Source organism: Oncorhynchus tshawytscha, linkage group LG03 (genome assembly GCF_018296145.1).
Source record: "Oncorhynchus tshawytscha isolate Ot180627B linkage group LG03, Otsh_v2.0, whole genome shotgun sequence".
NCBI lineage: Eukaryota > Metazoa > Chordata > Actinopteri > Salmoniformes > Salmonidae > Oncorhynchus > Oncorhynchus tshawytscha.
Genome location: NC_056431.1, coordinates 55,730,186 through 55,747,605, shown reverse-complemented (window position 1 = coordinate 55,747,605; position 17,420 = coordinate 55,730,186). Strand labels below are relative to the sequence as shown.

The 17,420-nt window shown below is 43.3% G+C and overlaps 1 protein-coding gene across 3 annotated transcripts in view; it reads left to right on the top strand.

The window, feature by feature from the left end:
• LOC112224306 (zinc finger protein 385B) overlaps window positions 1-9,826 on the top strand; it is a 135,565-nt gene extending 125,739 nt beyond the window's left edge. For all 3 annotated transcript variants that reach the window (XM_042319695.1, XM_042319698.1, XM_042319696.1), the window contains 4 exons: window positions 5,858-6,238; window positions 7,008-7,192; window positions 7,397-7,498; window positions 7,859-9,826. In XM_042319695.1, coding sequence (XP_042175629.1) covers window positions 5,858-6,238; window positions 7,008-7,192; window positions 7,397-7,498; window positions 7,859-8,083 — 893 coding nt within the window. In that variant the 3' untranslated portion in view covers window positions 8,084-9,826. The remainder of the gene's footprint in view (window positions 1-5,857; window positions 6,239-7,007; window positions 7,193-7,396; window positions 7,499-7,858) is intronic.
• The last annotated feature ends 7,594 nt before the right edge of the window (window positions 9,827-17,420 follow it).

The window sequence follows — 17,420 nt, the reverse complement described above, 5'->3', positions numbered from 1 at the left end:
CTATGTCCATTCCTCTCCATGCTTCAGTCTTGTTTGTCATCCATTCCTCTCCATGCTTCAGTCTTGTTTGTCATCAATTCCTCTCCATATCATCCATGCTTCATGCTTCTTTGTTTGTTATCCATTCCTCTCCATGCTTCAGTCTTGTTTGTCATCCATTCCTCTCCATGATTTAGTCTTGCATGTCATCCATTCCTCTCCATGCTTCAGTCTTCTATGTTATCAATTCCTCTCCATGCTTCAGTCTTGTTTGTCATCAAATCCTCTCCATGCTTCAGTCTTGTATGTCATCCATTCCTCTCCATGCTTCAGTCTTGTATGTCATCCATTCCTCTCCATGCTTCATTCGGATATGTCATCCATTCCTCTCCATGCTTCAGTCTTGTATGTCATCCATTCCTCTCCATGCTTCAGTCTTGTTTGTCATCCATTCCTCTCCATGCTTCAGTCTTGTTTGTTAGCCATTCCTCTCCATGCTTCAGTCTTGTATGTCATCCATTCCTCTCCATGCTTCATTCTTGTATGTCATCCATTCCTCTCCATGCTTCATTCGTATATGTCATCCATTCCTCTCCATGCTTCAGTCTTGTATGTCATCCATTCCTCTCAGGCTTCCATTTTGTATATCATCCATATCTCTCCATGCTTCAGTCTTGTATAGGGGAAAGCCGATAATATTTCATGTCTAATGTATAGGTGATTATAGTCAGAATTTACCAGATGTATGGTAAGCATGTTACCAACCAAGGAAGAAAAGAAAGCTTCAAATTCAAAGCAAAGTGTTGTAAAATGTACATTTGCAATTATTTCTGTTGAGTCTTGATTTTTAAAAAGTCACACTATCTGGCCTCACACCTGAGGAGAAATTTCATCCCATGGTCAAAAGTAGTGCTCTGTATCGGTGATAGGGTGCCATTTGGGACACAGACAGAAACTCGCTGCTCAGCCCTCTAATGTAGAGTTACATCTTCAGAGATTAGGTAGAAGTTCTTTAACGTACCAGCACTGACTTTACTGGAAAGGAAAAATGAACTTACTATGACTGTGATATGGGGTTATCTCACCTAGCTATATTAAGATGAATGCACTAATTAGAAGTCACTCTGGATAAGAGTGTCTGCTAGATGACTAAAATGTAAATGTAAAATATAATGAGCCAGCGATGCTACTCGTTAGTATTCTTTGTCTGCATGCCATGGCACCTTATTTCCTATATACAGTGCATTCGGAAAGTATTCAGACCCCTTCCCCTTTTCCACATATTATAACATTAAAGCCTTATATTAAATTGATTAAATTCATGTTTTTCCTCGTCAATCTACACACAATACCCCATAACGATAAAGCGAGAAAAATATATATACTTATTTACATAAGTATTTTTTTCAATTTAAAGTTTTATTAACAAAACACATTCCACATAAGTATTTTGACCCTTTGCTATGAGACTCAAAATTGAGCTCAGGTGCATCCTGTTTCCATTGATCATCCTTGATATGTTTCTAGAACTTTATTGGAGTCCACCTGTGGTAAATTCATGATTTGGAAAGGCACACACCTGTCTATATAAGGTCCCGCAGTTGACAGTGCATGTCATAGCAAAAACCAAGCCATGAGGTTGAAGGAATTGTCCGTAGAGCTCCGAGATAGGATTGTGTCGAAGTACAGATCTGAGGAAGGGTACCAAAAACTGTCTGCAGCATTGAAGGTCCCCAAGAACACAGTGGCCTCCATCATTCTCAAATGGAAGAAGTTTGGAACCACCAAGAATCTTCCTAGAGCTGGCCGCTGAGCAATCGGGGGAGAAGGGCCTTGGTAAGGGAGGTGACCAAGAACCCGATGCTCACTCTGATAGAGCTTCAGAGTTCTGCTGTGGAGATGGGAGAACCTTCCAGAAGGACAACCATCTCTGCAGCGCTCCACAAATCATGCCTTTATGATCCAGTCACCAGACGGAAGCCACTCCTCGGTAAAATGCACATGACAGCCTGCTTGGAGTTTGCCAAAAGGCACCTAAAGGACTCTCAGACCATGAGAAACAAGATTATCTGGTCTGATGAAACCAAGATTGAACTCTTTGGCCTGAATGCCAAGCGTCACTTGTGGAGGAAACCTGGCACCATCCCTACAGTGAAGCATGGTGGTGGCAGCATCATGCTATGGGGATGTTTTTCAGGGGCAGGGACTGGAATACTAGTCAGGACTGAGGGAAGATGAATGAAGCAAAGTACAGAGAGATGCTTGATGAAAATGAGCCCCAGAGTGCTCAGGACCTCAGACTGGGGCGAAGGTTCACCTTCCAACAGGACAACGACCCTCAGCGCGCAGCCCAGACTTAAACCCAATCAAATATCTTTGGAGAGACCTGAAATCCGATCAAAGCTGGGACCGAGAGACTGAAAAACAGCTTCTATCTCAAGTCCATCAGACTGTTAAATAGCCGTCACTAGCACAGAGAGGCTGCTGCCTACATACAGACTTGAAATCATTGGCCACTTTTAATAAATGGAACACTTGTCATTTTAATAATGTCAATTTAATAATGTTTGCATATCTTGCATTACTCATCTCATATGTATATACTGTATTCTATACTATCTATTTCATCTTAGCCTATGCTGCTCTGACATTGCTCATCCACATATGAATATATTCTTATTCCATTCCTTTACTTAGATTTGTGTGTAGTAGGTAGTTGTTGTGAAATTGTTCGATATTACTTGTTAGATATTCCAGCACTGTCAGAACAGTTTTCAGCTCTGCTAACATAATTGCAAAAGGGTTTTCTAATGATCAATTAGCCTTTTAAAATGATTAACTTGGATTAGCTAACACAACGTGCCATTGGAACACAGGAGTGATGGTTGCTGATAATGGGCCTCTGTACGCCTATGTAGATATTCCATTAAAAATCAATTCCAGCTACAATATTAATTTACAACATTAACAATGTCTACACTGTATTTCTAATCAATGTTGCTTTGGGATGCTAATATAACTAATCCCTCGTTAGCTCCTGTGCTGTAGACCCAGTTGGACCCAGTTGGACCCAGTTGGTGCAGATTAGAGGTCGACCGATTGTGATTTTTCAACGCCGATACCGATACTGATTATTGGAGAATCCAAAAAAGCTGATTCTGATTAATCGGCCGATTTTTAAAAAATGTATTTGTAATAATGACAATTACAACAATACTGAATTAACACTTATTTTAACTTCATATAATACATCAATAAAATCAATTTAGCCTCAAATAAAATGAAACATGTTCAATTTGGTTTAAATCATGCAAAAACAAAGTGTTGGAGAAGAAAGTAAAAGTGCAATATGTGCCATGTAAAAAAGCTAACATTTAAGTTCCTTGCTCAGAACATGAGAACATATGAAAGAAAGCTGGTGGTTCCTTTTAACAGGAGTCTTCAATATTCCCAGGTAAGAAGTTTTAGGTTGTAGTTATTATAAGAATTATAGGACAATTTCTCTCTATACGATTTGTATTTCATATACCTTTGACTATTGGATGTTCTTATAGGCACTTTAGTATTGCCAGTGTAACAGTATATCTTCCGTCCCTCTCCTCGCCCCTACCTGGGCTCAAACCAGGAACACATAGACAACAGCCACCCTAGAAGTAGCATTACCCATCTCTCCACAAAAGCCGCGGCCCTTGCAGAGCAAGGGGAACAACCACTCCAAGTCTCAGAGCGAGTGAGGTTTGAAACACTATTAGCGCGCACCCCGCTAACTAGCTAGCCATTTCACATCGGTTACACCAGCCTAATCTCGGGAGTTGATAGGCTTGAAGTCATAAACAGCTCAATGCTTGAAGCACAGCGACGAGCTGTTGGCAAAACGCACGAAAGTGAGGTTTGAATGAATGCTTACGAGCCTGCTGGTGCCTACCATCGCTCAGTCAGACTGCTCCATCAAATCATAGACTTAGTTATAACATAATAACACACAGAAATACGAGCCTTAGGTCATTAATATGGTCGAATCCGGAAACTATCATCTCGAAAACAAGACGTTTATTCTTTCAGTGAAATACGGAACCGTTCCGTATTTTATCTAACGGGTGGCATCCATAAGTCTAAATATTTCTGTTACATTGCACAACCTTTAATGTTATGTCATAATTACGTACAATTCTGGCAAATTAGGCGGCCCACACTGTTGCATATACCCTGACTCTGTGTGCAATGAACGCAAGAGAAGTGACACAATTTCACCTGGTTAATATTGGCTGCTAACCTGGATTTATTTTAGCTAAATATGCAGGTTTAAAAATATGTACTTCTGTGTATTGATTTTAAGAAATGCATTGATGTTTATGGTTAGGTACAGTCGTGCAACGATTGTGCTTTTTTTGCAAATGCGCTTTTGTTAAATCATTCCCCGTTTGGCGAAGTTGGCTGTCGTTGTTAGGAAGAAATAGTCTTCACAGAGTTCGCAACGAGCCAGGTTAGCAGGCAATATTAACTAAATATGCAGGTTTAAAAATATTTACTTGTGTATTGATTTTAAGAAAGGTATTGATGTTTATGGTTAGGTACACATTGGAGCAACACAGTCCTTTTTCGCGAATACGCACCGCATCGATTATATGCAACGCAGGACACTAGTTAAACTAGTAATATCATCAACCATGTGTAGTTAACTAGTGATTATGATTGATTCATTGTTTTTTATAAGATAAGTTTAATGCTAGCTAGCGACTTACCTTGGCTTCTTACTGCATTCGCGTAACAGGCAGTCTCCTCGTGGAGTGCAATGTAATCAGGTGGTTAGAGCGTTGGACTAGTTAACTGGAAGGTTGCAAGATTGAATCCCCGAGCTGACAAGGTAAACATCTGTCATTCTGCCCCTGAACAAGGCAGTTAACCCACCATTCCTAGGCAGCCATTGAAAATAAGAATGTGTTCTTAACTGACTTGCCTAGTTAAATAAAGGATAAATAAAGGTGTAAAAAAATTAGAAATAAATTGGCCAAATCGGTGTCCAAAAATACCGATTTCCGATTGTTATGAAAACTTGAAATCGGCCCTAATTAATCGGCCATTTTGATTAATCGGTCGCCCTCTAGTGCAGATAGACATTTCGACCCAAATGTATTTGATAACCTTATCTTAGGATATTTGATGTTAAGTTTAAAACTGGCTTCAAAGAGTACATAGAAGACTTTTAGTGGAAATCAGACTTAATGAAGCTAGGCTTAATGAAGCTAGGCTTACTGAAGTTTCAAACAAATATAGACCAGTGTAGTAACGTGTAGCTTTTAGATGTCATAGAGTCAGCCATTGTAAAGTGCACACTATTCTCAGAAGAGGAATGCAGAATGACATTCATAGAAAGCTACGTGCAGGGTTCCTAATGCAGGGTGTTGGATCATGGGTTTGGAGGGTGGGTGTGGCGTGTGGGAAGAGGTGTAAGGGTGTCATGGTAGAAGGGTGGAGGGATCGTGTGGGGGTGTGAGTGTTGGTTCAGGCAGCCTTGCCTTGTGGCCCTGTCCTCCATGGTGTTGTGGTACAACATAGTTATGAGTGGGTGGGTGGGTGGGGGGGGGGTGACTAGGCTCTGTAACATAAACACAGGGACACATGGACACACACCCACGCAGATAGGGGTACAGAAAACACTGCCCAAAAGCTCAGTCCTGCTTCTACTGCTACTGAGCTGCTGCTGTGTGAAAAGGAACTCTCCCTCCTCCAGGGATCAGACTCTTACACAATGCACCAAAATGAAAATATGCAGAAATGTGTCACTAAAAGTTGTAATATTCCATAGCGCTCCCGGACTAACTGTCAGATGTTGTGTGTCTCTCTCTACCCCCCCTCCCTCCCTCTTTCTTGATCTCAGAGCAAATCACTATGCCTCCCAGTGAGGCGGATAAAACCTTTGCTTCTCCAAATGATTTCGTCCCCATCATCTCCACCTCCTCCTCCCTGGCAGCATCAATGGCCATGTCTGTCCACAGCCCCTGTAATCTTGTCCTGTGTGATCCCACGCCTGCCAGCCCCCCATCAGCTACGCCAGCACAACTACAGGGGCATGTTTTGAAGACTAGCAGCAGTGGCGGCAGCAGCACCAAGCCTGGGCTCGTGTCCCCCACCACTGCTGCTGCTACAGCAACTCAGCCCACGCCAGAGTCGGAGGAGGAAAAAGCCAAAAAGCTCCTGTATTGTTCGCTGTGCAAAGTGGCCGTCAACTCTCTGTCGCAGCTGGAGGCCCACAACATAGGTGTGTTCCAGCATCTGTTTCTATTTCATCACCGCCTGGTTAACGTTAGTGTTACTCCCTCTGAGGAGGGTGTGTGTGGTTCTGTGTGTGTGTATTTTAAGGTTACTCCCCCAGAGACTTTCAGCTTGTTCTTGTTTAGTCTCTCCTTAACTCTCATTAACACCCACCTCACAACAATGTCCACAAATACCTTCACACAGCACTCTCCCTAAACAGTGTATACTACACATTGTAATAATTTGGTTGTAAACTGGTTTTACAAGGTCAACACTCTGTTACAAAGTAAAGAGGTTTTTGTCGTGAAGATATCAAGACGTTATGGGAAATATGTCATATTTTGGTTGTTATATGGACATGTTTTTTCTGGTTGTTAAAAAGACAACAAAACGTTTCCAGAACATATTTATACAACACGAGTATACAACTTGACCACAACATCACAATAGACGCCATATTGACCGTATTGTAAAACAAATTTGCATAATTGCTTTGAAAGCAGAAGGGCACAATATGTCAGATGTTTGTTATGTAAGCTAACATTGACATGTACGTTGTTATGTAGTTATAGCGAGGTCAGACGTCATACCCAGGTCAGAAAAAAAAACAGTTGGAACTCAAGCTGACCAATATGAATTTTGGATGGGAAAACAAAAGCTGGTTTACTTTTAATCCTAACAAATTAGATGTTGTTCTTTTTATGTTTTACCTGGTTATTTTCACTGCTCAATGTACTAAATTATGTTTTTGCCATTTATTTTGTCCCCTGAAGGTTCCAAGCACAAAACTATGCTTGAGGCGAGAAACGGAGCAGGTCCAATTAAGGCCTATCCCAGACCAGGCTCGAAGCTCAAAGTACAGGCCACCAACGTGCTAAAAGGTTCCGGACTACAGAACAAAACGTTCCATTGTGAGATCTGTGATGTCCACGTCAACTCAGAAATACAGCTCAAACAGGTAGTCTCTCATGACAGGCATTTGTATGCCGTGCTTGTTTTGTTTTGTTACAGCTTGAAGGGACCTTACAAGCGTGTTAATATTGGCTCAACATAATGTGTCCCAAATGGCACCCTTTAACCTTCCTAGTGTACTGCTTTTGACCAGGGCCCATGGGATTCAGCCATGGTAACATCACTGATTTTTGTTGTTATATTTTCTTAGCACATCTCCAGCAGAAGGCACAAGGACAGAGTAGCTGGGAAACCGATGAAGCCCAAATACAGCCCTTACAACAAACAACAACGCAGCTCCACAGTCCTGGCTGTATGTATCATCTATGTTCCTAATCAAAGCCTCGCAGGAACCGTTGCTTAGACTTCAGGGATTAATAGTTAATACATTTATTGGCAGTTTCTTAAAACTGTTTAGGAATATTTATGCATCAGTGGGTTTAAAGACGCCTTCGTGCTCATGGAAAATAATAGCTTGTTTTTTTTGTAGCTAATCAATAAGAATAATTGCTTTATAAATAGATTTGCTCCCTCATACTGGATGATGTCCTTTTACATACAATACCCACCCAATGCACTGAACTGAGAGGACTACTGCACTGCGAAGCTTCAACAAACAACAGTGTATTTATTTGATTGAACTTGTTTACCTTTGTCCTCTCCTCTCCTCCAGGCCAAGCTGGCTCTTCAGAAGGACCTGGTGAAGCCTATCTCCCCTGCTACGTTTCTCTCCAACCCCTTCTGCCCTACCACCCTCCCCTCCATCTCCCTGCATCCGCGGCCCAACGCCTCCATCTTTCAGACTGCCGGCCTGCCAGGCTGCATGCCCTCCTTCCTCCGGGCTGCTCCAGGGCCAGTTCGGCCCACCTCCGGCTCTATCCTCTTCACCCCATATTGATTCCTGGGTTTTGACACAGGGGTCGTGTTCAGTAGGCAGGGAATGGAAGAAAATGGACAGAGCCTGAGTGCAATGGGGAGGAAACTGAGCAAAACGGTGAGGTACTATCTGAGCTTGTCCAATAAGAAATGCTTGTTTTTGTCTCCCATTGCAAAAATATTTTGCTACGGTGTACCCTAATGAACACGACCCAGTGAATCGGTAGAGAGGGCACCAGAGGCAACACGGAGGGAAACTGACTTGAGCAGAGAACCAGGGGACCTCTGACCTTGTGGAGCAGTGAGTGCACTGCATACTGGATGATGTCCTTTTACATACAATACCCACCCAATGCACTGAACTGAGAGGACTACTGCACTGCGAAGCTTCAACAAACAACAGTGTATTTATTTGATTGAACTTGTTTACCTTTCTCTGGCTGCGTGCGGTTCGTGAGGTTCAGTGGGCCCGCTAAGACCACTGAGGGTCTAAGTATTGGATTCTTGTGGTATAATAAAGAGAATCAAACTGCTTCCTGAATGACTTGAATACCCATAGTCTTCCTATTTGATCAAATTAATGGACAGTTCTAGCTGCGTGTGTTTGACAGTGTTTATCATAACAGCCCCCAGACAGAAGGACAGTCATACCTGATTCACACTATAGAGCCGACCTGAACCATACTGAGCTGGCTTGAATATTTTCTTCTCACATTGTCCTTTCCAGCACAGTTCCAGCAACTAACGGTGGATGCATAACCAGACCAGAGCAGTATAGCTTGGATCTGCTTGGTCTGGCCCAGTAGTGTGAAATCAGTCAAATGTTTCAGTTGTTGCTTGATGTCAGTGACTGTAACACAGTAATGCAGTTTTGGTCTCTATTCTGTCTGTATTATGTAAGTCAATAAGCTGAATCTCTACACCACAACTCTTCTTATCATCAAACAGTCTGTATTATTGGTTTACTTTACTTCTGATGCAGCAACTTACAGTAGATAGCCATAGTAACAAATCATTTAGTAACAGTGTTCTCATTTCCCCCACTTCAGAGAGAGAAACCATTCTCTTGGTTTCTTAATAAGGGCCGAATCTTAACTTGAGATGCATTGATGTCAACAGGAGACTTCAAGTCTCTTCAAGAACATGTTAGTTAAGTGTGCAGAGCTCAAGTCCGGATTAGACCCTTACAGTACTTTGTTTCTGCAGTATATTATGTAATCATCGGTCACTATTTTCTAAGAGGAAAGGTAGAATCTATTAGTGTTCTTCATTTGTATCCAGGGATGAGGTCTGTTCCATTTCAAAACCGTGAATTCAGGAATTAAACTTCAGTTCATTTCAGTTTGCTGACTGAATTGACTGAATTGAAATTGAACTGATGTTAACCTGTTTGCATCACCCTGTTGTTTGGCAGGGTTACCATGGGCCTTTCATTTATATCTATGTAATATCCCTAGTTTTAAACGATGCTGCAGTATGTTGTGGCTTTCTGATGCAATAATGTACAGAGCATTGAATTGGTACAGTTTATTCTCTGTAGTGTATAATGTATTGTTTTCCTTTCCACGTTAAAATACTAGTTATGGAGAGCGACAGAGAGACAGACACAGGTATTTCTATTTTTTAAGTAAAAGAAAACAACAATCCACTCGAACATGAAAGAATGACAGTTGTTTTCAAGATGGTGGGATGTCTTCTGAACCAATATAGGAGACTGTACATTGAAATTGAAATCTACCTTTTAAAATAAAGTAATATATTTGGATGATTTGCTTCCATATTGAAATTGTATTTTACACAAATGAAAAATAACTTTAAATTATTTAATTATGAACTGAATTTAGTTTATAAAGGAGACCTGACGAAGATATTGTCAATAAAAGGCATGTTGAAATGAAAGAGATATAAGATCCTCATATCGTCTTCTGTTCCCTGCCCTCTGCTACCTGCTCCCTGCCCTCTGCTCCTTTCCCTCTGCTACCTGCTCCCTGCCCTCTGCTCCTTTCCCTCTGCTACCTGCTCCCTGCCCTCTGCTCCTTTCCCTCTGCTACCTGCTCCCTGCCCTCTGCTCCTTTCCCTCTGCTACCTGCTCCCTGCCATCTGCTCCTTGCCCTCTGCTACCTGCTCCTTGCCCTCTGCTCCTTGCCCTCTGTTCCCTGCCCTCTGCTCCCTGCTCCCTGCTCCCTGCCCTCTGCTCCTTTCCCTCTGCTACCTGCTCCCTGCCCTCTGCTCCCTGCTCCCTGCCATCTGCTCCTTTCCCTCTGCTACCTGCTCTCTGCCCTCTGTTCCCTGCCCTCTGCTCCTTTCCCTCTGCTACCTGCTCCCTGCCCTCTGCTACCTGCTCCCTGCCCTCTGCTCCTTTCCCTCTGCTACCTGCTCCCTGCCCTCTGCTACCTGCTCCCTGCCCTCTGCTCCTTTCCCTCTGCTACCTGCTCCCTGCACTCTGCTCCTTTCCCTCTGCTACCTGCTCCCTGCCATCTGCTCCTTGACCTCTGCTACCTGCTCCCTGCACTCTGCTCCCTGCCATCTGCTCCTTGCCCTCTGCTACCTGCTCCCTGCCCTCTGCTCCCTGCTCCCTGCCCTCTGCTCCTTGCCCTCTGCTACCTGCTCCCTGCCCTCTGCTCCCTGCTCCCTGTCCTCTGCTCCTTTCCCTCTGCTACCTGCTCCCTGCCCTCCGCTACCTGCTCCCTGCCCTCTGCTCCCTGCCCTCTGCTCCCTGCCCTCTGCTCCTTTCCCCCTGCCCTCTGCTCTCTGCTCCCTGCCCTCTGCTCCCTGCCCTCTGCTCCCTGCCCTCTGCTCCTTTCCCTCTGCTCCTTTCCCTCTGCTCCCTGCCCTCTGCTCCCTGCCCTCTGCTCCTTTCCCTCTGCTCCCTGCCCTCTGGTCCCTACCCTCTGCTCCTTTCCCTCTGCTCCCTGCCCTCTGCTCTCTGCTCCCTGCCCTCTGCTCTCTGCTCCCTGCCCTCTGCTCCCTGCCCTCTGCTCCCTGCCCTCTGGTCCTTTCCCTCTGCTCCCTGCCCTCTGGTCCTTTCCCTCTGCTCCCTGCCCTCTGGTCCTTTCCCTCTGCTCCCTGCCCTCTGGTCCTTTCCCTCTGCTCTCTGCTCCTTTCCCTCTGCTCCCTGCCCTCTGGTCCCTACCCTCTGCTCCTTTCCCTCTGCTCCCTGCCCTCTGCTCTCTGCTCCCTGCCCTCTGCTCTCTGCTCCCTGCCCTCTGCTCCCTGCCCTCTGCTCCCTGCCCTCTGCTCTCTGCTCCCTGCCCTCTGCCTCTGCTCCCTGCCCTCTGCTCTCTGCTCCCTGCCCTCTGCTCCCTGCCCTCTGCTCCCTGCCCTCTGCTCCCTGCCCTCTGCTCCCTGCCCTCTGCTCCCTGCCCTCTGCTCCCTGCTCTCTGTAAACATGTACAGTATTTATTTTCAGATGATTTTCTATGATGTGATTGAGGCATAAATTAAGTTTTATTTGATATATGTGGTTGTATTATCATTTGTTTGTTTGTTAAACATTTTGTTTGTCTTATTAAATACCCAAACGTATCACTTATATTGAGTTATTGATTAAACTTTTGTAGGACTAATAACTTAATCAGTCTATATGTTTAAGATATTTGTAAACGTTTCTAAAAGCATTACTCTCAATTGGAAAACACATTTTTAGGGAAGACTGATTACTCAGTTAGTCGACGTTTAAGGCATTATGAAAGGTTTATAGAATAAAGCACAACTCTTAATAATTTACATTAATTATATACAATTTTTGTTTTTATATCATGCCCTATTCATACAATTTTAATGATTAGATTACATAGATATTGAAGTTAATATTCAGAATATGAAGTTATCTAATCTGGACCATATTGTTCACTATGCCAGAGGCAGCATACAGTATGTCCAGCTATATTATATTTGCCTAGTTTAGATGTTGTTTGAATCTGGTAATAAACAACACTGTCTAACATATGTTAATTTGTTTACATTTTATTTGGATTTATTTTATCTTTATTAAACTAGGCAAATCAGTTAAGAACAAATTCTTATTTACAATGATGGTCTACCCAGGCCAAACCCTAACCCGGACGACGCTGGGCCGACGCTGGGACTCACTATCACGGCCGGTTGTGATACAGCCCGGAATTGAACCTTTGTCTGTGGTGACCACTCTAGCACTGCAATGCAGTGCCTTAGACCGCTGAACCAGTCGGGATCCCGTCATCACTTATGCATCAATAGATTTCAGTCTATATCAATTCATACATTTTATTTGTTTGTTATTCATAATGGTACAATTTAAATCATTGCAAAAGTACCCGTTTTAGTTAGTAACAGATATGTACAGTCACAAGCTTTCACCTATATAAGCTACCGACAATAAGGATTAGCCACAATAGTTGAATTTGCTGTTTGCCTAAATGAAACCCCCAAAAATGACGAGTTAATTTGTGCTTATTGACATTCATATTGCACTGTAGAGGGATTTCCCACAGTCAAAGTTCAGCAATAAGAGCTACGACGCTGACATTTGTGTAATCTCTTCACCGTTGTGTTCTGTGGGTGTCAATGAGTAGACTGATACCCCATTTAATGGATCCACAATCTATAGGTAAGGCTGAACAGTGAAATATAAGAATGTGGAAGTTTACATATCCATTTTAACAGATTGTTACTTTTTTTGTTAAATTAACTAATTATTGTCTTTTGTTGGATTTATATAAAAACCCTCCATCCTTGTTTAGCATTATCTAGTCCAAATATGGCATGATTCCACTATTTGTATCCGTTTGCATCTCCTTCAATAAGGGGCTTTTATTTTGAAGGTGAAGTGCCAATTCCGCTATAGTGGATAATGGTTTTTGCTATGAGAATTGATACTCCACTACCCTTCCATTTCCTCAGTGATGTCTGTATCAGACTGTCATTCTGGTATGTTTATATAAGTTATAATAAGTACACATATGTCATGAGTTCATTTAGGACCACCAAGGACAGCTGCAACATGACACTGATGAATAAGCCTGGTCTTATTACATGGCTTTAGCTCACATATGACACAGGGTAAGTATAACGATAACTGATTGATGGCTAACCCATCCTTGGCTCTGAGAGAAAGGAGAAAGAAAGTGCATTTAAAATGACAGACTGTTCTATGAGCGACCTGTCTTCTATGTAATTATAGAAAGATGTCATACATCAAGTATCAATTCCATATAAGGTGTTCTCTGGTACTAAACACACATGTTGTCAGGTGATGATTTGTAACCGATACAGTAGGGATTTACGACATGATGACAAAGCTTCAGAGTATCAATGTCAAGATCATCAGATACTAGCCTACGTACATTATTCTAGTTGACACTTCATATCCAATCAATAATTTCACCATTATTCTTCCACTATTCTTTATCTTATTACCATGTGGGGTGGCATAGTAAACAGAAGTTACTCATTCAATGAAACCTGTGCTTGTGGTGGAATGAGGAGGACAGACAGAATGTATTCGAGTTTTTCTTGTTGAATTAAGATAATAATTGTATGACTCGCATGGGTGCCAAATTGAAACAAACACCATTCGATTCTGTCACTTCCTTTGTCCTTTTGTCTGTGCCAGTAATACCAGGTCAACCGTATCAAATGTGACATAGTCAACACTGCTTCCATAAATACCCACAGACACCCAGCGCCTCTGAAGTAATGCCTCAGGAACATTATCGACCATAGAACCCAGTCATCCCGATGCCAGACGTGAGTGTATGAGAGCTGGAAATCTTGCAGTCATGGACATAGGGATTTCATCTGCCAAATTAATACTGTTGATATCTTCGAAATCACACACACACACACACACACAAAAAACACAAGACTAATAAGAGTCCACTTGTACTTGAACTGTCCCTGGGTAGATTGGATAGAGATCCCTATAACTGTAATTATGATACATGTACTGTATAGGGAATGTGGCTACATTATCAAAACATGCAAGGTGTCATTACATAATGTTTGCTCAACACTGCATATTTAGTCACTTCTCCCAATACAGCGATATATAATTCTAGCTTTCTGCTCAGTGTTGAAAATGTTGTATAAAGCCTAGTTTGCTTGGCAGGTATTACTCATATGAGTTGAGCCTACTGCTTCATCTGTCACGACTTCCGCCGAAGTCGGGTCCTCTCCTTGTTCGGGCGGCGCAAGGCGCAAGGCGTCGCCGGTCTACTAGCCATCGTCGATCCACTTTTCATTTTCCATTTGTTTTGTCTTGTTTTTCCTCACACCTGGTTTCAATTCCCTCATTTCCTTGTTGTGTATTTAACCCTCTGTTCTCCCCATGTCTTTGTGTGGGATTGTTTATTGTAGTGCTTGTGCACGTTCCCTGTAAGCGCACGATGGGTTATTTTTGTGTCTATTCATCTTTTTGTTTTGGATGACGTTGGTTTTTGCTTAATAAATCTCCAGTTATTACCCAGTTCTGCTCTCCTGCGCCTGACTTCTCTGCCGCTAATTACGCACCCCGCTACATCATCTGAGATAACTAAGTAACCACAAATCAAATCAAATCAAATGTATTGGTCACATACACATGGTTAGCAGATGTAAATGCGAGTGTAGCGAAATGCTTGTGCTTCTAGTTCCGACAATGCAGTAATAACCAACGGGTAATCTAACCTAACAATTCCAAAACTACTACCTTATACACACAAGTGTAAAGGGATAAAGAATATGTACTTAAAGATATATGAATGAGTGATGGTACAGAACGGCATAGGCAAGATGCAGTAGATGGTATCGAGTACACTATATACGTATGAGATGAGTAATGTAGGGTATGTAAACAAAGTGGCATAGTTTAAAGTGGCTAGTGATACATGTATTACATAGAGATGCAGTAGATGATATAGAGTACAGTATATACAAATACATATGAGATGAGTAATGTAGGGTATGTAAACAGTATATTAAGTAGCATTGTTAAAAGTGGCTAGTGATATATTTTCCATCAATTCCCATTATTAAAGTGGCTGGAGTTGAGTCAGTGTGTTGGCAGCAGCCACTCAATGTTAGTGGTGGCTGTTTAACAGTCTGATGGCCTTGAGATAGAAGCTGTTTTTCAGTCCCTGCTTTGATGCACCTGTACTGACCTCGCTTTCTGGATGATAGCGGGGTGAACAGGCAATGGCTCGGGTGGTTGTTGTCCTTGATGATCTTTATGGCCTTCCTGTGACATCGGGTGGTGTAGGTGTCCTGGAGGGCAGGTAGTTTGCCCCCGGTGATGCGTTGTGCAGACCTCACTACCCTCTGGAGAGCCTTACGGTTGTGGGCGGCGCAGTTGCCGTACCAGGCAGTGATACAGCCCGACAGGATGCTCTCGATTGTGCATCTGTAGAAGTTTGTGAGTGCTTTTGGTGACAAGCCAAATTTCTTCAGCCTCCTGAGGTTGAAGAGGCGCTGCTGTGCCTTCTTCACGACGCTGTCTGTGTGGGTGGACCATTTCGGTTTGTCTGTGATGTGTACACCGAGGAACTTAAAACTTACTACCCTCTCCACTACTGTCCCATGGATAGGGGGGTGCTCCCTCTGCTGTTTCCTGAAGTCCACAATCATCTCCTTTGTTTTGTTGACGTTGAGTGTGAGGTTATTTTCCTGACACCACACTCCGAGGGCCCTCACCTCCTCCCTGTAGGCCATCTCGTCGTTATTGGTAATCAAGCCTACCACTGTAGTGTCGTCCGCAAACTTGATGATTGAGTTGGAGGCGTGCATGGACACACAGTCATGGGTGAACAGGGAGTACAGGAGAGGGCTGAGAACGCACCCTTGTGGGGCCCCAGTGTTGAGGATCCGCGGGGTGGAGATGTTGTTATCTACCCTCACCACCTGGGGGCGGCCCATCAGGAAGTCCAGTACCCAGTTGCACAGGGCGGGGTCGAGCCCCAGGGTCTCGAGCTTGATGACTAGTTTGGAGGGTACTATGGTGTTAAATGCTGAGCTGTAGTCGATGAACAGCATTCTCACATAGGTATTCCTCTTGTCCAGATGGGTTAGGGCAGTGTGCAGTGTGGTTGAGATTGCGTCGTCTGTGGAACTATTTGGGCGGTAAGCAAATTGGAGTGGGTCTAGGGTGTCAGGTAGGGTGGAGGTGATATGGTCCTTGACTAGTCTCTCAACACACTTCATGATGACGGAAGTGAGTGCTACTCAGTTACCTTAGCTTCGTTTTGCTCAGTTACCTTAGCTTTCTTGGGAACAGGGACGATGGTGACCCTCTTGAAGCTTGTGGGAACAGCAGACTAGGATAAGGATTGATTGAATATGTCCGTAAACACACCAGCCAGCTGGTCTGCGCATGTTCTGAGGACGCGGCTGGGGATGCCGTCTGGGCCTGCAGCCTTGCGAGGGTTAACACATTTAAATATTTTACTCACCACGGCTGCAGTGAAGGAGAGTCCGCAGGTTTTGGTTGCGGGCCGTGTCAGTGGCACTGTATTGTCCTCAAAGCGGGCAAAAAAGTAATTTAGTCTGTCTGGGAGCAAGACATCCTGGTCCGCGACGGGGCTGGTTTTCTTTTTGTAGTCCGTGATTGACTGTAGACCCTGCCGCATACCTCTTGTGTCTGAGCCGTTTGAATTGTGACTCTACTTTGTCTCTATACTGAAGCTTAGCTTGTTTGATTGTCTTGCGGAGGGAATAGCTACACTGTTTGTATTCGGTCATGTTTCTGGTCACCTTGCCCTGGTTAAAATTTGGGCTTTCAGTTTCACACGAATGCTGCCATCAATCCACGGTTTCTGGTTTGGGAATGTTTTAATCGTTGCTATGGGAACGACATCGTCAATGCACGTTCTAATGAACTCGCTCACCGAATCAGCGTATTCGTCAATGTTGTTGTTGGAAGCAATGTAGAACATATCCTTCTCTGTCTGATCTCAATTCTCAAACCCAACACACCTCCACGTTTAACATTCTGAGACTCTGAAACGACGTCAGGTTTAGCTGAACATACAGCTCACACAACTCCATGTTACATTCCATCTGTTTGGTCGACACAGGGGATTGACAGCAATTAAAGTATCTACAGTACACATCCAAACAACCATAGGAGACTGCCAGAGGAACAATAGTCACAGTGGGCCTTGTCGCTTCATCTCATCATTGCCATTTATACAAACTAGTCTCTCTATCAAATGTAGTCAAAAATCAGCAAGTCTTATTTTATACACTGCCCTTCATATCAAAAGGAATATGTCATGATATAGATACAGTATGTAGATGTAGTATTTAAAGCACTAATACTGCTTTTGTAAGTTAGGTACTTAGGATCAGAATAACAGTCAGCATGTTGCTTCATAAAAATACACAACAAAGATACGTCAGTGAACAAA